The 21,866-nt window shown below is 38.3% G+C and overlaps 2 protein-coding genes across 3 annotated transcripts in view; one reads left to right on the forward strand and one right to left on the reverse strand.

Annotated features, from left to right (window-relative positions):
* On the forward strand, positions 1-10,978 carry zgc:195001 (uncharacterized protein LOC567531 homolog). The gene is made up of 5 exons (XM_061905612.1): positions 1-259; positions 6,681-6,707; positions 6,780-6,842; positions 6,930-7,069; positions 7,976-10,978. Exons 1-5 carry the CDS (start codon positions 10-12, stop codon positions 8,372-8,374), a joined length of 879 nt encoding a protein of 292 aa, XP_061761596.1. The 5' UTR covers positions 1-9; the 3' UTR covers positions 8,375-10,978.
* akt1s1 (AKT1 substrate 1 (proline-rich)) overlaps positions 10,925-21,866 on the reverse strand; it is a 22,599-nt gene continuing 11,657 nt past the window's right edge. Inside the window, exons 6-7 of one of the 2 annotated variants that reach the window (XR_009807436.1) lie at positions 13,812-14,006; positions 10,925-11,061 (exon numbers count right to left, since the gene is read on the reverse strand). Coding sequence is in view for 1 of the 2 variants with exons in the window: in XM_061905609.1 (XP_061761593.1) it covers positions 13,869-14,006 (138 nt within the window). In the remaining variant the exon portion in view is untranslated. Of the gene's footprint in view, positions 11,062-13,085; positions 14,007-21,866 lie in introns of those variants that run through there. The other variant, XM_061905609.1, reaches the window with a different exon arrangement.

The raw sequence follows: 21,866 nt of genomic DNA on the forward strand, positions 1-21,866 counted from the left end.
GGCACGTGTATGCAAATGAGCGCGGTATACTGGGGAGCGTCAGGGTCTCCATCTGATCCTTGGACTGGATCACATGAGACGCCGGCGGCCAACCCAAACCTTTGCGAATCCCTCCTTCAACACCCTTCTCCCCCTCCTCCTGCCCATCTGGAAGTTAATAAGAGGGATCCCGTGCAGAGATTCCCTCACAAGCTCCCACTTGGACCCAGACAACACTCACAGCACACAAACGGAACCATGCCTGTGCCAAAGAAAGCAGGTAGGACTTCTTTTTTTTTTTTTTTTTATCATTTACTGTATGCTACTGCAACTTCATGTACTTTTCATGGGTTCTCATCCATTAGAACTAGACAAATATAGTAACAAAGTGCAGCTGGACACATACAAAACAAGGACAATTTTGTTGTTGTTTTTTTTAATTAAAATACAAACATAATCAATTATAAAATGTATTATATGTTTTAAAATTATTTATTATTTTTATTGTTTTAAAAATATTGGCAATTCAATGACGTTTTAAAATAAATTAACTAATTAAATCATTGAATTAAAATTTGTAAAAATATACAGTGGGGCAAAAAGTATTTAGTCAGCCACCAATTGTGCAAGTTCCCCCACTTAAAATTATGACAGAGGTCTGTAATTTTCATCATAGGTACACTTCAACTGTGAGGGACAGAATGTGGAAAAAAAATCCAGGAATTCACATTGTAGGAATTTTAAAGAATTTATTTGTAAATTATGGTGGAAAATAAGTGTTTGGTCAACCATTCAAAGCTCTCACTGATTGAAGGAGGTTTGGGCTAAAAATCTCACGATACATGACCCCATTTATTCTTTCCTTAACACGGATCAATTTTCCTGTCCCTTTAGCAGAAAAACAACCGCAAAGCATGATGCTTCCACCCCCATGCTTCACAGTAGGTCTGGTGTTCTTGGGATGCAACTCAGTATTCTTCTTCCTCCAAACACGACGAGTTGAGTTTATACCAAAAAGTTCTATTTTGGTTTCATCTGACCACTTGACATTCTCCCAATCCTTTGCTGTATCATCCATGTATCCATTTTGGTATAAACTCAACTCGTTGTGTTTGGAGGAAGAAGAATACTGAGTTGCATCCCAAGAACACCAAACCTACTGTGAAGCATGGGGGTGGAAGCATCATGCTTTGGGGCTGTTTTTCTGCTAAGGGGACAGGACGATTGATCTGTGTTAAGGAAAGAATGAATGGGGCCATGTATCGTGAGATTTTGAGCCAAAACCTCCTTCCATCAGTGAGAGCTTTGAATGGTTGACCAAATACTTATTTTACACCATAATTTACAAATAAATTCTTTAAAATTCCTACAATGTGAATTCATGGATTTTTTTTTCACATTCTGTCACTCACAGTTGAAGTGTACCTATGATGAAAATTACAGACCTCTGTCATCATTTTAAGTGGGAGAACTTGCACAATCGGTGGCTGACTGAATACTTTTTTGCCCCACTGTAAACATTTATGTTTAGATTTGTGTTACTTGTTGGTATTGTAAACAAAAATGTTTTTATATAACTTAATAACTATGTTTTCTTTACATTACAACACATAGTAAATAATAGAGTGTGTAGTAATATTATACCATCCACTTTCCTGTCTTCCTTGCAGCTACACGTAAACAAATTACCCTCATTTTAGTCTTCCAGGCAAACACCTCTGTTTGCTTCAGATATTTTTCTCAGTATAGGGTAGCGGAGAGGCAGGGGGTGGTCATCCATCATGTCAGTACGGCGCAGGAAATACCCTCATGCTGCGAGTGTTGCTTACTAAATCCTCCCATGTATCACACGGGCTCACGCAATTCCACGGCTTTTGTCTGGTGTCTGCCTCGACGAGGCCTTACGTAACGCGCCAGCGACCTTTGACCTCCCAACTTTTGGCCACCTCAATGCAAACGGGATTTTTTAACGCACACGCTCCAAATAAGACTTCACGCGTCCTATGATGTGTTTCATGGAAAACGACAATGACCACTATGAAGCTTTGCTATTGTTTGGGAATGACGCCAGGATTCATCCCGAGTTAGGCCCTCCCACTCGCTCCATGATCCTTTTGAAGCTCCACGCCAACGGCGCCCCCAACGTTGTCACTCGTTTTAAATCTCCACCTGATTATCAAGTTCTGTTTTTAGTCCGCACTTAAATCAGGAGTGTCCAAAATGTGGCCCACAGCTATTTTTGTCAACAGCACATTTTAAAAATACGATTAAATAATTAAACACATTTTTAAAAAATACATAAAAAAGTGGAATAAAAGAGCAAACAGGTGAAATGTAACGAGGAAAAAGTTGCAATGTTGACACTATAACAACACAAACCTGCCATGCAAGCTTTTTTTTTTTTTCCGTAGAACTGTTTTTTCTCAAAAAAAAAACGAATCAAAGTGAATGTTGTTATGAGTTATTGACCTATTTAGTCTCCAATTACTTCACATCAAATATTCCACTATGAAATATTTTTGGGGAAAAATATTGCATATTTTCAAAAAAAAAAAAAAAAAAAAGTTTCTTGAAAATGGCATAAATCCAACAAATAAAATAATTTTAAAGATTAAAACTTTTAATCAACTAATAGATCTGAAGTTGATCAAGAAACTTTTTAAAGTAAAAAAAAAAATGTGTGACTTATTTTTAAAACATTTATGAGTGGGGCCCTTTTGAATCCCCAATATTTATAGTGGAATTTTTTTTTTTTTAATTCCAAAAATACTAATGAATCAAAATCAATGTTATGAATTATTGACTTATTCAAGGCTGCAGTTACTTTGTGTCAAATATTATTTTTTATCGGAAAAAAAAAAAAGTTTTCTTTGATAAAAATGTATAAAACAATTTTTAAAAAAATATTTTAAAACTTATAATCAACGGATAGATCCGAAGATGATCTCGAGACTTAAGCGTTGAGAGTACAATAATAAAAATGTATGACATATTTTTAACACTTTTACAAGTGGGGCCCTTTTAGATCCCCAATATTTTTTTATATAAATAAAATGTTATTGCTTAAAAAATAATAATGAATCAACATTGTTGTTAATTTTTGATCTACTTAAGCCCACAATTACTTCACATCAAAAATAGATTTTTGGGGGGGGGGATGGGGGGGATATTGAATTGCTCAAAACTTTGTTTTCTTTGACCAAAAGGGCAAAAAACAGAGAATAAAATATATAACTTTATATTGGCAAATAGACCTGGAGTTGTTCTAGAGATTTAGGCAGTAAATAATAAAGTATTTGAATAATAATATTTATGACTTATTTCTAACATTTAATGACTGAGTGGACCCGGGACAGAAAAATATTTATTTTAGTAGTTTAATATGCTTTAATTTTCCAGTGTGCGGCCCTCAGTAGAAAAAGTTTGGACACCCCAGACTTAAGTCCTCCACATACCAAAGACTATGAAAAATGGGACCCATTACCTCCCTGCTTGGCACTCAGCATCAAGGGTTGGAATTGGGGGTTAAATCACCAAAACATATTTCCCAGGCTGCTGCCCACTGCTCCCCTCACCTCCCAGGGAGTGAACAAGGGGATGGGTCAAATGCAGAGGACAACTTTCACCACACCTAGTGTGTGTGTGTGACCATCATTGGTACTTTAACTTTTAACTTTAATGATGTAGGGACGGCGTCCACTCATCAGCCATCCTCTTTATCGGCCCCGCCCCCCAAGTTGGCACCGTTCCCACCCCTTAGATATCTCGCTCGCCAAGGTTGCTCTAAAGACGATGAAGATCGATTACCGTCTCCCCTTTCTTCTTCGTATCGTCTATATTAAAACTTTGAGGAGCTCAGCGTTATTCCAAAGGGTTTTACTTTCATTCCTTTCAATGGTTGCGGGGGGCTTTTCTGGGAGCAAGGAAAGGAGCGGATGAGGTCAGCTGTCAGCCTGTTGTCCCGCCACACTAGCATGATGGCTTCATCAAACAACAATCCCAACTTCAATCTGGCGTGGAATCGGACCCTAAACCTGAAGCGTGTTGTGATTAAGAGTGTGGTGTTGTGTTGGTTGTGCTGGTTTGGACGGCGTTAGTCAGGTAGCGGCATCCATCTTTAGATGTTTTATGGCACTGGCAAATGTCGGGATCAGCCGCGGATCTCGGATCGCAGCTCGGCCCGCTCCGGATGCCAAAACCATCCCTAAATCAAAAGCCCATCGTAAAACCCTCTCACAACATTTCGAGGAAAGAGACTCTAATCCCCGCCCTCACCCCCATCAGATGAGTGCAGATGTTAAAACTGAAACCCCAACCCCAAAGTCCACTGTGACACGCTGATGGCGAGGTGCCGGGCCGATGGATCCAATGGAGGTTTGGATTTCATCTGGCGAAGGACCATCTGGGGGAGCTCAGCATCGCCACATATGGCGGACGCCGTCACTTTAAGGATCAGACGTCATGACAGGCAGGCGCCGTATTACAGTAGCACATTGTCTGTGTGCACGCTTCAGCAAAAACTAACTGCACCGAAGCAGACCTCATCATTTATTCCTGAAGTATCGGCACTAATCTCATTAATATTTCAAACTTTTTGCTTTGTTTCAGCCACGAAGTCATCTTCATTTTCAATCAATTCTAATGTCAACACTAAGAAGTAATACTACGACGCACAAATATCGTACAAAATAATAAAGTCACCATTTTATGATAGCAACATAGCATGTTGAGGTAAAATTGTAATCAAGCAGAAAATAACGATCCCCCAAAATACTCTTTTGCTAAAAATCTAAATATTTTATAAATAAACCTTTAATTTTGCAGCAAGTTGTAATATTTCAGGGAAAACATTGTCGTGATTTTGGACTAAGTAGTAGCATCTTTAGAAAATAAGTCGTAGTCTAGTAGTAAGTCTAAACAATGGTTGTAATCTTGTAGCAGTAACATTTTTCTTTAAAGTCGTAATCATGCAAAAAGTCGTAACATTTAAAAAAATTACACATAATTACATGTACTAGTCGTATTATTTTGGGGAAAACATTGTCGTCATTTTGCAGTAATTGGTAACATTTTAAGGAAAAAGTCATCGTCTTGTAGTAAGTCTTACAACAGGTCCTCATTTTGTAATAGTTAAATTTTTTCTCTAAAGTCACAGTCAGGCAAAAAGTCGTAACATTTGAAAAAATAAAGGTGTATTTGGAGGACGCCTACCTCCTGCTTCTTCAAACCACCAATCAGCGACATGACAGCTGCGTTCAGGTTTCAGAACACTTGATTTATTTCTCAATATCCGTCTCTTTTATGATTTTCAGCAAATGTCTTTCGTGTCTGTCATTCTCTCTCCTCTCGTCTTGTGCTCGTCATCCACCAACAACTCTTTTCCCCCACTCCCTTCTGGCTGATGCCTTTAACTGAGCGACAGGTGATTAGATAAACACGCCCAGGTGAGCCATCTACGCACCTGTCGCTGATCTCAAAGCCGGTCCTGGCACACCCCGCTTCGCTGCAGGTCCGCAGGCCACGCCCTCCCCCAGTGTAATTTTGCAGCAAGTTGTAATATTTCGGGGAAAATATTGTTGTGATTATGCACTAAGTGGTAACATCCTAAGAAAAAAAGTCATAGTCTTGTAGTGAGTCTTAACAATCAATGGTCTTGATCTTGTTACAGAAACATTTTTCTTTGAAGTCGCAATTACGCAAAAAGTCGTAACATTGAAAAAAATTACACTTCTAATTTGCAGCAAATCGTAATATTTTGGGGGAAACATTGTCCTAATTTTGCAATAATTGGTAACATTTTAAGAAAAAGTCGTAGTCTTGTACTAAGTCGTAAGAAAGGTCCTCATTTCGAAAGTTACATTTTTTTTTTAAAGTCGCAGTCAGGCAAAAAGTTGTAACATTTTAAAAAATTACACATGTAATTTTGCAGCAAGTTGTAATATTTTGGGGAAAACATTGTCGTGATTTTGCTATATAAGTGGTACATCTTAAGAAAAAGTCAGTCTTGTAGTAAGTCTTAACAATGGTCTTGATCTTGTTACGGTAAAAAAAATTTTGCAATTATGCAAAAATTCGTAACATTTTTTTTTTTAAATTACACTTTTAATTTACAGTAAGTCGGAATATTTTAGGGAAAACACTTTCATACTTTTTCAGTAATTTGAAACATTTTAAAGAAAAAGTCATAGTCTTGCAGTAAGTCGTAACAGCTTGTAACAGCAACATTTTTTCTTTAAAGTCGCAGTCAGGCGAAAACTCGTAACATTTAAAAAATAAGTAAACATCTAATTTTGCAGTAAGGTGTAATATTATGGAGAAAACATTGTCGTACTTTTGCAGTTAGTGTTAGAATAAAATAAAATTCACAATAATTGGTTCCTTACATGGTTTTTGACATGGTTCCTTACATGGTTCCCGATATAGTTTATGACATGGTTCCTTATATGGTTCCTGACATAGCTCCCGACATAGTTTATGACATGGTTCCTGACATGGCTCCCAGGACTATTTTGTCTAATTTAGTCCAAAGAAAGGCGTTTGAGACCATGTGTGGACACATGAAAGTGGAACATGTTGTTAGAAAGTGTCCTTCACGTCCATCACTGATGCTGAGGGTGCAGGAGTAGAGCAGGTGTGAAGACTTGGAGGAGTATGTGCTGCATTCACAGGACTTCTAATTTAGACTTGTTTCTACTTAACAGGAAGTAAAAACAGCACTGCAGCTGAAGGTAAAGACACCATGCATCACTTTGACCTCGAAGTTCTTCACAAAGTCACAATCTTCTTTTCTGTCTCCTCAGAGAAGCTGCCTCCCTACGAGCCTAACATCCCTGAACCCACCACAAGGGCCGACTTTGTCAAATGTCAGTCACAAAATACTCTTTTACTGCACTGGTACAATACTTGTGTATTAACACGTGCATTCTAAATCACCAATATGCACTCATCAGACTGGGTGCCCATCTCCTTGGACGACAAAACCGCACAGAAACTGCTGTGGATCTCAGAGGGCGGAGCTAAGGTGGCTCGCACCTCGGACGCCGTGTGTCCGTATCCCAACAGGCCCGAGCGATATGAACACTCGCCACAGGTGAGCCTGCGGCGAACAACGTGCACGCCATATAGAAATTAAATGTATTCTCATGTGCCACAAGCACAGTTTGCTCAAAACGTGCCCGAAACTTTATAGTATTTTATGGCTTTTTTTTTTTTTTTTTAATTGTTTTTATGACTTTTGTTTTTTTATATCTTAATAATCGAATGAAATTGTAACATTTTCAAAAAATGTGTAATCTTGCATTAAGATAAGTAAAATAATAAGTAAATAAACAAATAAGTAAATAAGCAAGATAAGACAAGACAAGTATCCATCCATCCATTTCCTACCGCTTATTCCCTTTTGGGGTCGCGCGGGGCGCTGGCGCCTATCTCAGCTACAATCGGGCGGAAGGCGGGGTACACCCTGGACAAGTCGCAACCTCATCGCAGAAGACAAGACAAGTAACATAAGAAAAATAATTTTGTTATAAAAGTAGAAATTTAGCACAAATTATTTACGTTTTAGAAAGATGTTAACTTGCGCTAATTTATAAAACACTTATTTATATAACATTGTATAACATTTAATACAAATCTTAAGTTTGAAAATAATCATAACAGTTCTAGAAAGGCTATAATCTTGCTAGTAGCCCTAAGATTTAAAAAAAAAAAATTATGCAATAAAAGTTGTAATCCTATCATTTGAATTGTAATTATTTTTGTTATGATTTAATTTTTGATTTTTACCTTTGTGTAATTTTCTGCAAAGCACTTTGAATTGCCTTGAGTAAGAATTTTGCTCTATAAATAAACAAGTTTGATTCCTGCTGATATCGTATCAGATCAGTATCGCTCACAGCCAATACTTACAAACGTTACATCTCAGCATAATTGGCCTCCGAGCCAGACTTTGGATACTCCGCTAGTAAACTAGTCTCACCTTCTCTGCGGCGCCCAGGTCCTGTGCAAGGAGGGTCTTCTGGGCTCCCGGGGCTACTGGGAGGTGAACTACGACGGCTGGGTGGTGATCGGCGTGGTGGCGGACAGCGCGCCCAGGAAGGACGGCCCCTGCGGCCTGGGGGAGAACAGCAGCTCCTGGGGGGTGGGCTGGTCCGGCTCCTGCTACCAGGTGTGGCACAACGGCGAGAACGTGGACATCAACCTGCCCCTGTGCCACACCATGGGCGTCTACGTGGACCAGCCAGCCGGTATCGTCAAGTTCCTGCTGGTGGAGGGCGAGGACGCCAAGGAGGTGCGGCTGGTCCACAAGTTCAAGATAGGCCTGCAGGAGAAGCTTCACCCCGCCATGTGGGTGGGCACAAACTCCTTCTGCCTCATCAGGAAGAAGGAGCAGTGACCCCGCTCAGGTGTGGAAGTGGACATTGAGAAGAAGCCAACTGTGGGGCGTTAACCTCTTCCTCAGTGCAAATGTTCAAGTAACAGCCACAGTCCTTGGTGTTGTGAACATGGCCGTTTGCACCCACTCCATATTCTAAGACTTTTTCTGACCAGTGAAAATCTCCCTAAACTGTCTTTTTATTGTATTAACGTGTTTTTATTCATAACCTTGTCAAAATCTCCCCAAATTTGTCTCAAACATTATTATAGTTTTATTGTTAACATTTTACTTATGTTATGAACATGTTATTCACAATTATCCCTGCAATCTATTATTTTATAGTTTTTGTTATTAACGTGTTATTATCCATAACCAGCCTGCCCTTCACCTTGTCAAAATATCCCCAAACTTGTCCCATTTGTTTTTGCTGCAAAATGTAGTGTAGTTTTCATGTTATTAAGGTGTTATTATCAATAACCAGCGCCCCCTTACATTGTCAAAATCTCCCCAAACTTGTCTCAAACATTTGTGCTCCTTCTTTTTGTCTATTACAGTTGTAATGTTAAAATTTTAGTTTTTATGTTATGAATGTTATTCACAATTACCCTGCAGATGTGTCAAAAATAACTGTCCATTGTTTTTCTGTTATTGTTTCATAGTTTTCATGTTAACGTTTTAATCATAACCTGCCATCCCTTACATTGTAAAAATCTCCCCAAACTCAACGTTTGTGCTGCCAATTATGTTTTTCTCTATTAGTATATATATATATCTATATATATATAGATATATATATATAGAGATATATATATATATATGTGTGTATATAAACTGTATATACATATGTATACATATATGTAGATATATATGTGTGAATACATATGTATATATATACATGTTTATATGTATATATATGTGTATATACATTGTATATATGTGTGTGTATGTATATATATATATGTAATATATATGTGTGTATATATACACATGTATGTTTGTATATATACACATAAATCCATCCATTTTCTACCGCTTGTCCCTTATGAGGTCGTGGGGGTGCTGGAGCCTACCCCAGCTGTTTTTATGTTATGAACATCCATCCATCCATCCATCATCTTCCGCTTATCCGAGGTCGGGTCGCGGGGGCAACAGCCTAAGCAGGGAAACCCAGACTTCCCTCTCCCCAGCCACTTCGTCTAGCTCTTCCCGGGGGATCCCGAGGCGTTCCCAGGCCAGCCGGGAGACAGTCTTCCCAACGTGTCCTGGGTCTTCCCCGTGGCCTCCTACCGGTTGGACGTGCCCTAAACACCTCCCTAGGGAGGCGTTCGGGTGGCATCCTGACCAGATGCCCGAACCACCTCATCTGGCTCCTCTCGATGTGGAGGAGCAGCGGCTTTACTTTGAGTCCCTCCCGGATGGCAGAGCTTCTCACCCTATCTCTAAGGGAGAGCCCCGCCACACGGCGGAGGAAACTCATTTCGGCCGCTTGTACCCGTGATCTTATCCTTTCGGTCATGACCCAAAGCTCATGACCATAGGTGAGGATGGGAACGTAGATCGACCGGTAAATTGAGAGCTTTGCCTTCCGGCTCAGCTCCTTCTTCACCACAACGGATCGGTACAACGTCCGCATTACTGAAGACGCCGCACCGATCCGCCTGTCGATCTCACGATCCATGAACATTTTATTGATAATCAACCCCGCAACCTTATCAAAATCTTATATGTGCTACAAACTTTTTTGTCTATTTTAATATTGTTTCATAGTTTTTATGTTTACGTGTACTAACACATTAATCATAACCAACCAATCTCCTGAAACTCGTCTCAAGCGTTTGCGCTCAATTAGTTTTAAAGTAAACATCGTATAGTTTTTATGTTATGAACGTGTTGTTATTCATATTTCACCCCGCACCCTTTTTAAAATCTCATATTTGCCAGAATTTTTTTTTGTCCGTTTTATAGTTTTTATGTTAACATAATAATGGATTAGATTTATATCGCGCTTTTTTATCGACTAGATACTTAATCATTTCCAAACTTGACCCCAATCGTTTTTGCTGCAATTTTTTTGTCTAACAGATGTATTTTGTTATTGTTTTAACAATCAAAACCAGCGTTAACATAAAAACTATAAAAGTTGGACAAAAAAATTTTCCAGCTCAAGGTGGGGTGGCTGGTTATAAATAAATAAAAAAATTATAACACAAAAACTATAATAGAGGAAAAAAATGCAGCACAAACAAAAGGGGGATTTTGACAAGGTGGGATGACGTCACTGCTCAGAAAATGTATTTTAGAATAACTTAAAAACCTAAACAGCACAAAGGAATGGCAGTTATTTTAATATTTGGAATGATAAGGAGAGCAACTTCACAAAGGGGTAGAAGATGCCTTGTTTTCTTATAATATTGTTCATCTAAATGTGTTGGGCTTTTTTTAGATTTAGTCTTTGCAACTCGACCAGAGCGCTCGTCGGGCTTTGTCACCTGCCTCTTGCTTTGTGTGCATAAGGACGCCCTCTAGCGGCCTTCTGTAGCACTGCACCAGTCACGTTATCACACTGCATTTCTCCTGGCCTTCCGCTCCTTTATTTCAAACATAAAAGTACTTTGAACACAAGTTGACGTCTGTTTGTTGATGAAATGTCACCTTCACATCTTTACTGTCACTCCCAGCCTGCCGTCGTTAGTTCAATTCTCTCGCTTTCAGATATCCGGAGCAGAAACAAAAAAACAACAACTAAGCATCTCCGACAAGTGGAGGTGGGAAGTACAATCGTTTCCTGATCAGTCAGTCAGTCAGTCATTCATTCATTCATTCATTCATTCATTGGCAACATAGTAAATAGAGGCAAGTATGAGAGTGTGCTGGTGGACTCACATTTGAAACACAAACTTCACATTTCTCATGTTGAACTTTTGGAGGAGGACACTGCTGCCTGCAAGACTTGTGTCCACGTGCTCCATGCTGACGCGCTAAAACACTTCTTTCTGACTTGATGCAAAACATGTTGGCTTTTGGTTTCATTAAACAGAAGGGTGATCATTTCCGGCTCAAAGAAAAAAAAAATAACATTTTAAATTAGCTTATTTGGTTTGGATGGCGTATAGCTGCCTGCGGCTTAAAATTGTGTGTGTGCATGTATATATATATATATACATACATACATACATATACATGTGTGTGTGTGCATATATATATATATATATATATATATATATATATATATATATATATATATATATATATATATATATATATATAAAATTGTGTGTGTGTATTTTTTGTGTGGATATATACATATATATGTATATATATATATATATATATACACACATATATATATATACATATATATATATATATATATATATATATATATATATATATATATATATATATATATATATATATATATATATATATATATATATATATATATTGTATATATATATACACACAGACACACACATATTTGTATATATTGTGTGTGTGTGTGTCCTAAATATGAAAAGACCCAGGGGCCATTTTGATTTTCTTAAAACAGGCTAAAAAAAGAGATGTGCGTGATAGTGATGATTATTATTATTATTACTATTATTATTATTATTAAGATAATTAATAGGGGTGCAAACAAATAGTGATGATTATTATTAGTAGTATTATTATGATTATTAATAGGGGTGCAAACAAAATGTATTCACATCCGAACCAAATTCCTATTAATCCAGATTCTAAATTAATTTTACATTTTCAAAAATTGATCGGAAAACTTTTTTTGGGGGGGCTTTTTAATTTTTTTAAGAATCAATTTTTAAAGGACGTTTTTAGGCCATCTCCATGCAACCGTAAAGAGCTTTTCTAACTTGTAACCTGTTTCGAAAGAGTTTCATTTGAATTATTATACCAAATAATACGAGGATCGGTTTGAATCGAGAATGAATCGATTGTGAATCAAATTGTCACCTTAAGAGTCGGATGGAATTGTTAGTTGCCCAAAGAGACACCCCCCTAATTATTAGTAGTATCAACTTTGCCATGTATTATTGAGTTGGTTAGTAAAATAACTCAAAAAATTATGAGCCCATTTTGAATACTTTGAAGAAATGTCTGTAATGGGATAAGGAACAAGTTCTTGTATTTTGGGGCCGATCTGGATCATTTTTACTAGATTACGTTATGAGGTTCAGCTTCTGTGTGCGTATGCAAGCCTCCCCACCTCCACCCACAGTGACAAAGCCAGTACATAAGGCTTTACTTTGTTTCTTTAATGCTGCTATAAATACTCCAAAAGTTGTTAACACATTTGCTCGAAAAGGAAAAAGTGATTAAGATTCAGTCTGGATTCAGCATCCATCCATCTATTTTCTACCGCTTATTCCCTTTGGGGTGGCGGGGGGGCGCTGGCGCCTATCTCAGCTACAATCGGGCTGAAGGCGGGGTACACCCTGGACAAGTCGCCACCTCATCACAGGGCCAACACAGATAGACAGACAACATTCACATTCACATTCACACACTAGGGCCAATTTAGTGTTGCCAATCAACCTATCCCCAGGTGCATGTCTTCGGAAGTGGGAGGAAGCGGCAGGGAACCCACGCATTCACGGGGAGGACATGCAAACTCCACAGAAAGACCCTGAGCCCGGGATTGAACCCTGACTACTCAGGACCTTCGTATTGTGAGGCAGATGCACTAACCCCTCTGCCACCGTGAAGCCCCGGATTCAGCATTTTTTTTTTTTTTTTAAAGGATTCTTAACCGTTTGCTTAAACGCTTTCTTGTTACATACATTTTTTTTTCAAATGTTCCTCTTTTATTATTTAATTTCTTGTTTTTTAGTTGAAACCTATGTTTGGAATGTGAAAATAAAAAGGCCTCTAATCGACACTTTGGACACCGCTCTGCTAAGCTGTGCTAAATGTCCCTCGGTAGATATGCACATCCCATTGGTGTCATTTTTGTGTGATAAAGTTTATTATTATTATTATTTATTTTACAACTATAAGGGTATTAATTTGGTAAGAAATCGGACTATCAAATAAAATCATGAATTTGAAAAAGACAAAAAAAAAGAATTAAATGATTAAAAATGTTAAAGTGTCCCAAAAAAACAAATTGCACGTGAGTTTTAGGTTAGTGTTATATATTCCTAGTGTTGTGTAAAAGTGTCCTTTAATAGTGTTGTTCAATACTGTTGTGTGTTAGCGCATTAGCATGGAGCACAAGAAGTATTCCTGGATGACGTGTACGTTCCTCCCGTGCACGGTTCCTGCAGGTCGCCGTGCTTCCCGTTGTTTGTTTTGTACTGTCCGTGCAGTGAAATGTGCAAGGGTCGTGTTTGTCAACCATTTTTTTTGTTTGTTTTTTTTAGTGTTGCGTTACTCCTTGAAGTGTGTGACGTTTGCTTGCGAACGATGGATGGAGGGTTTTGTAGCGTACGCGTCTCACGTCTGATTTCGCTCCGAATCCCTTTCCCTCTCGCTGCTTCCTTCCTGCTGTCGGGCCTCAGTGTTTGAGGGAGAAGTCGCCCGTGTTGACGCGGGGCCGAGGCAGCGCTCCGAACATTTCCGTCCCGTCGTTGGCGCCCGGGGCCAGAAGAGCCTTCATGCTAGCGGCGATGTGCTCCAGGTCAGCGCAGCCCACCTGAGGAGATGCAGAAATGTCAACTTTAAATCGTGACATTATATCATTAGAGCGTTTCGTAGTGATTCGCTGCTGAAACACGAGGGGCGCTGTGAACAAACCACAACTCTTATTACTCGTTACTTTGCCAAAAAAGCAATTAAATTACTAATGGAATTACTCTTTACTAATGTAATTAAGCTAACATTTTAGTATGGGGATCATATTCACCATTAATTAGTTACCTATTAAAGTAATAGAGACTTAATTTAGTTATTTGGACACTAGGGGAACATATACAGTGGGGCAAAAAAGTATTTAGTCAGCCACCGATTGTGCAAGTTCTCCCACTTAAAGTGATGACAGAGGTCTGTAATTTTCATCAAAGATACACTTCAACTGTGAGAGACAGAATGTGAAAAAAAATCCAGGTGTAGGAATTTTAAATAATTTAATTGTAAAGTATGGTGGAAAAGAAGTATTTGGTCAACCATTCAAAGCTCTCACTGATGGAAGGAGGTTTTGGCTCAAAATCTCACGATACATGGCCCCATTCATTCTTTCCTTAACACGGATCAATCGTCCTGTCCCCTTAGTAGAAAAGCAGCCCCAAAGCATGATGCTTCACAGTAGGTATGGTGTTCTTGGGATGCAACTCAGTATTCTTCTTCCTCCAAACACGTCGAGTTGAGTTTATACCAAAAATGTATATTTTGATTTCATCTGACCACGTGACATTCACCCATGTGCTCTCTGGCAAACTTCAGACGGGCCCGGACATGCACTGGCTTAAGCAGGTGGACACGTCTGCCACTGCAGGATTTGATTCCCTGTCGGCATAGTGTGTTACTGATGGTAACCTTTGTTACTTTTGTCCCAGCTCTCTGCAGGTCTTTCACCAGGTCCCCCTGTGTGGTTCTGGGATTTTTGCTCACCGTTCTCATGATCATTTTGAACCCACGGGATTATCAGTGGTCTTGTATGTCTTCCATTTTCTGATAATTGCTCCCACAGTTGATTTTTTCACACCAAGCTGCTTGCCTATTGAAGATTCACTCTTCCCAGTCTGGTGCAGGTCTACAATTATTTTCCTAGTGTCCTTCGACAGCTCTTTGGTCTTGGCCATAGTGGAGTTTGAGGCTGTGGACAGGTGTCTTTTATACAGATAAGTTCAAACAAGTGCCACTAATACAGGTAACGAGTGGAGGACAGAAGAGCTTCTTAAAGAAGAAGTTACAGGTCTGTGAGAGCCAGAGATCGTCCTTGTATGAAGTGACCAAATACTTATTTTCCACCATAATTTACAAATAAATTCTTTAAAATTCCTACAATGTGAATTCCTGGATTTTTTTGCACATTCTGTCTCTCACAGTTGAAGTGTACCTGTGATAAAAATTACAGACTTCTGTCATCATTTTAAGTGGGAGAACTTGCACAATCGGTGGCTGACTAAATACTGTTTTGCCCCACTGTAAGGGTGGTTACTAATAAGCCATAATTCTGAGGTTATTGAGGGAGAACTCTTAGTTAATGGCTTACTGGTTGTATAATAAGGCCATGCAAAATAAGGCATTAATAAGTACTTAATGACGACGGATTAAGAGCCAATATGTCACTAATTTGCATGTTAATAAGCAACTAATTAATGGTGAATATGTGTTCCCCATACTAAAGTGTTACCGTAATTAGTGTTTATTGCGTTACTTAAAAACTTAAAAATATGAGATGTTTTATGAAAGCAGAGTGTGTGTGCCTTTAAAAGGCGGTGCTTATTGCGAAGTGATGTTTGACATCAGCGCCCAGAGAGAGCAGCATTAGCTGAGCTGTGTTTGTTATCTTAGCAGCAGCAGTTTTGTTGAATCTTATCAATGGATCGTGTTAGCACGAGTTAATAAGGAGATTAAATGTGCTTTGATGGCTGTAGTCTCCTTGTCCTGCAAGATTGTCACTTCAATCTTTTGTCAGTTATTCATTATTTCCTCGTAGTATCAGCATGTTGTTTGCTTTGTGATGTTGCCTCCTATTTGATACCAGGTTGACATTAAAGTGGTGCTGGTTGTTACGTCTTATATTTATCTTGCTGTGCTTCCGATGCAGTCTTGTAGACATACAATCACATCATCAAACGCGTCGCTAACGGCGTTGTAATGTACATAGAAGGAAGCAATTAGATTACTAGTAAAAGTGACGACGTTATTCGTCACACCGCCTTTTCTGTTGTTAGCTTCCTTCGAATAAGGGCAATAAAAGGGACACAGGAAAACTATGTATTTAAATTCAACCCATTTCAGGTGTGCACCGCCACCACACGGGATTCGATTGTTTTGGGGAGGTGGAGGTGGAGGTGCGAGCAGGCATGCGTGGCTGCTTAGGGCCACAAGGGGTCCCCCAACACTGACATCAGTGGTTAACTAGCCAGGGTCCTCTTATGTCAAACTTTGTATATCCATGATCAAAGGTTGATGGAATTACTAGAGACGTTTGTTCAAGTTGGAAGAATTTGCAATCGTTGGAAGGACGCCCTTCTCAGAAGGACAAGAATGGAGCGCCTTGAAACTCCTACATTGTGCGCCCGACCTGACGATGACGTCATCGGCGATCACATGAAGGGGTGGAGGGGAGTGGGGTTTTGAAGATAGTAGGGAAGCATCACAATAGCGAGGTCAGAGAATGGTGTCTTTGTTTGCGTTATGAAGCGCCTCGCCAACAAACTGGCAGCTTTCTCTCCTTCTTGACATTCCAGACGCCTCCTGGTGAACATCAACAACATCATCAACTTACATGATGTAATGTTAATGTAACCTCGCTGCGGCCCTCTTGGCCAGGTCTCACTTGGAAAAGAGATCTTTGAGCTCAATGGGATTTTACCTGGTTAAATAAAGGCTAAATAAAATAAAATAGAATTACATCAACATCATCACCATCAACAACGTTGTGTCAACTTACATCAACAACATCACAAACTCACGTCAAAAACTAAAAAATAACATCATCAGCTTACATAAACAACATCATCAACTTACATCAACAATGTCACTAACTTACATCAAAAGCTAAAAAATAACATCACATCATCATCATCCTCAACTTATATCAACAACATCAAATTACAACATCATCAACTTACATTAACAACAACATAATCGACAACAACAAAATAATTAACTTACATCAAAAATATAAAAAATTCATCAACAACATCAGCATCATCATCAACTTACATCATCAAAATCCACAACATCTTCAACAACAACATCAACTTACAACACCGTCAATAATATCATCATCAACTAACATCAAAAATAAAAATAAATGTAATCAACAAAATCATCATCAACTTACATCATCAACATCCACAACATCATCAACAACAACATCATCAACTTACAACATTAATATCATCAACTTCAATCAAAAATAAAGAAAATGTAATCAACATCATCATCAATCAACTTACAACACCGTCAATAATATTATCAACTTGTATCAAAAACAACACAATCACAATATAATCAACATTATCAACATCAACTTACAACGTACATTAAAAACAACATCATCATCAACACCATCATCATCAAATTACATCAACAACAACATCAAAATCCACAACATCATAAACAATATCATCATCAACTTACAACATCAATAACATCATCATCATCAACTTACATAAAAAACAAAACAATAACAATATAACCAACATCATCATCGAATTACATCAATAACAACATCAACATCAACAACATCATCATCATAATCATAATCAAATTACATCAACAACATCAAAATCCACAACATCATTAACAATATTATCATCAACTTACGACAATAAAAACATCAATAACAATCAACTTACATCAAAAACAAAAAACAACAATATCATAATCATCAACAAATTACATCAATAACAACATCAACAACATCATCAACTTACATCAACAACACCAACATCCACAACAACCACAATTTCATCCACGTCATCATCAACTTACATCAACAACATCAACATCATTATCATCAACTTACATCAACATCCACAACATCCACAACATCATCTTACATCAACAACACCAACATCCACAACAGCCACAAAATCATCCACATCATCATCAACTTACATCCACAACCACAAAATCATCATCAACTTACATCAACATCCACAACAACCACAAAATCATCCACATCATCATAAACTTACATCAACATCCACAACAACCACAAAATCATCCACATCATCATCAACTTACATCAACATCCACAACAACCACAAAATCATCCACATCATCATCAACTTACATCAACATCCACAACAACCACAAAATCATCCACATCATCATCATCAACTTATATCAACATCAACATCCACAACATCATCATCCTCATCAACCTACATCAACAACATCAACATCCACAACATCATCATCTTACATCAACATCCATAACAACCACAAAATCATCCACATCATCATCAACTTACATCCACAACAACCACAAAACCATCCACATCATCATCAACTTACATCAACATCCACAACAACCACAAAATCATCAGCATCATCATCAACTTACATCAACAACATCAACAACAACCACAAAATCATCCACATCATCATCAACTTACGTCAACAACATCAACAACAACCACAACATCATCATCATCAATTTACAACACCAAACATCCACAACAACCACAAAATCATCCACATTTTCATCAACTTATGTCCACAACAACCACAAAATCATCCACATCAACATCCACAACAACCACAAAATCATCAGCATCATCATCAACTTACATCAACATCAACATCCACAACAACCACATCATCATCAACTTACATCAACAACCACAACATCATCATCATCAACTTACATCATCAACACCAACACCCACAACAACCAAAAAAATCATCCACATCATCATGAACTTACATCAACAACATCAACATCCACAACAACCACAAAATCATCCACATCATCATCAACTTACATCAACATCCACAACAACCACAAAATCATCAGCATCATCATCAACTTACATCAACATCCACAACAACATCATCATCAACTTACATCAACAACCACAACATCATCATCATCAACTTACATCATCAACACCAACACCCACAACAACCACAAAATCATCCACATCATCATCAACAATATCAACATCCACAACAACCACAACATCATCAACTTACATCAACAACATCAACATCCACAGCAACCACAACATCATCATCAACATCCACAACAACCCCAGCATCATCAACTTACATCAACATCCACAACATCATCATCAAATTACATCAAGATCATCATCAACTTACATCAACAACAAAAACATCATTTATTTATATCAAAAACAAAAAAAATAACATCAACAACAATATAATCAACATCAACCTCATCAACAACAACAAACTACTAGACCACTAACTAGTACTAGTCTACGAATTAGAACGATACAAATTACTTGGACAAGACGACAGACTAGTAGTACTAGACCAAAAACTAAGAATATTCCACAAACTAGGACATCATAAACTAGTACTTGTACTAGGCCATAAACTAAGACATCATAAACTAGTATGAAATTACAAACTAAGACATCAATAAACTAGTACTAGAGTACAAACTAGGACTAGGATACAAACTAGGACTAGAATACAAACTAGTAGACCTAGACCAGGGGTCGGCAACCCAAAATGTTGAAAGAGCCATATTGGACCAAAAATACAAAAACAAATCTGTCTGGAGCCGTAAAAAATTAAAAGCCATATTACATAGAGATAATGTGTCATAAGACATAAATTGAATTATGAGGACTTAAAGGAACTAAATGAGCTCAAATATAGCTACAAATGAGGCATGATGATGCAATATGTACATATAGCTAGCCTAAATAGCATGTTAGCATCGATTAGCTTGCAGTCATGCAATGACCAAATATGTCTGATTAGCACTCCACACAAGTCAATAACGTCAACAAAACTCAACTTTGTGCATTCACGCACAACATTAAAGGGGAACATTATCACAATTTCAGAAGGGTTAAAACCAATAAAAATCAGTTCCCGGTGGCTATTATTTTTCAAAGTTTTTTTCAAAATTTTACCGGTCCCGGAATATCCCTAAAAAAAGCTTTAAAGTGCTTGATTTTCGCTATTTGCGATGCCACTGTCTATTTCCCTGTGATTCCAATACAAACAATGGCGAATAGCACAGCAAGATATAGCGACATTAGCCTGGATTCAGACTCTGATTTCAGCGGCTTAAGCGATTCAACAGATTAAGCATGTATTGAAACAGATGGTTGGAGTATGGAGGCAGATAGCAAAACCGAAATTGAAGAAGAAACTGAAGCTATTGAGCGAATAGCTATTGACGCTATTCGGCCATGCTACCGCTATTCTGCGTTAGCATCGCCGGTAAAATGTGCAGACCAACGGATCAGGACTTTTGCATTGACACTGGATCAATATGTCAATAACAACAAAACTCACTTTTGTGATTTCGTTGACTATCGTTAAGAATGCATCTGCTTTGAGTGTCGCAGGATATCCAGACATTCTTGTCATCTCTGTCGTGACATCGCCGGGAAAAACCAAACAAGGGACTTTCGCATCTTTTGACACTGGAGCAACTTAAATGCGTCGATTAGTAAGTGTTTTTTGGCATTAAATGTGGGTGGAGGGAAAGGCTAGATGTAAATATAGCTACAAATAGGCATAATGCACATAGCTAGCCTAAATAGCATGTTAGCATCGATTAGCATGCCGTGCTAATCGATGCGCATTTTACGTAAATCAACTTGAATCCGTTCCTGATCGTGTTGTTACACCCTCCGACAACACACCGACGAGGCATGATGTCTCCAAGGTACAGAAAACAGTCGAAAAAACGGAAAATACCAGAGCTGATTTGACTCGATGTGGTAGGGAAACATGGCGTTGACGACCGTTGTGACGTTGTCGCAAAGAGAGCGATAAACAGAAAGGCGTTTAATTCTCCAAAATTCACCCATTTAGAGTTGGGAAATTGGTTAAAAAAATATATGGTCTTTTTTCTGCAACATCAAGGTATATATTGACGCTCACATAGGTCTGGTGATAATGTTCCCCCTTTAAAAGTTTGGTGGACAAAATGAGACAGAAAAAGTAGTGGCATAAATCACGTCTGAGAAAGTCGGAGAAAGTTATACATGTAAACAAACTACGGTGAGTTCAAGGACTGCCAAAATTAGTAGGACAAAACGGCGCTCACCAAATACTCAAATCAGTGAAGCATGTTTAGTGTAAACTGTGTGCTTTATAAAAAAAAAGGGACGTTTGAGTGGTGTTTGTCCTCCTACAGAAATCATATTAAAACATAAAATGTGTTTTTTTTCCCCCTCATCTTTTTCTATTTTTTATACGTTTTTGAAAAAGCTCCAGAGAGCCACTAGGACAGCGGTAAAGAGCCACGGTTTGCTGCCCCCTGACCTAGACTTACAAGACCACAAATATTACTACTAGACCACACACTAGTACTAGTGCACAGACTAGGACTAGGTAGGACAAGACCACAAAATATGACTAAAATACAGACGAGAACTTGACCACATCGAGGACTACACCACAAACTAGTACTAAAACACAAACTAGGACGAGAATAGAGATTAGGCCTAGACCACAAACTGGGACTAGACAACAAACAAGGACTAAATTACAGACCAGGAATGGACTACAAACACAGACTTGGACAAGACCACAAACTAGGACTTTATGAAAATAAATATTTGTGGCCCGCCAAATGTGGTGCTAACAGTTATGCCATGGCTCATAAACACCTTATGATGGGACTGTGTGTGAAAGTAGCGCCTTGCTTGTTATACAG

This window comes from Nerophis ophidion, linkage group LG07 (genome assembly GCF_033978795.1).
Source record: "Nerophis ophidion isolate RoL-2023_Sa linkage group LG07, RoL_Noph_v1.0, whole genome shotgun sequence".
In the NCBI taxonomy this organism is placed as follows: domain Eukaryota; kingdom Metazoa; phylum Chordata; class Actinopteri; order Syngnathiformes; family Syngnathidae; genus Nerophis; species Nerophis ophidion.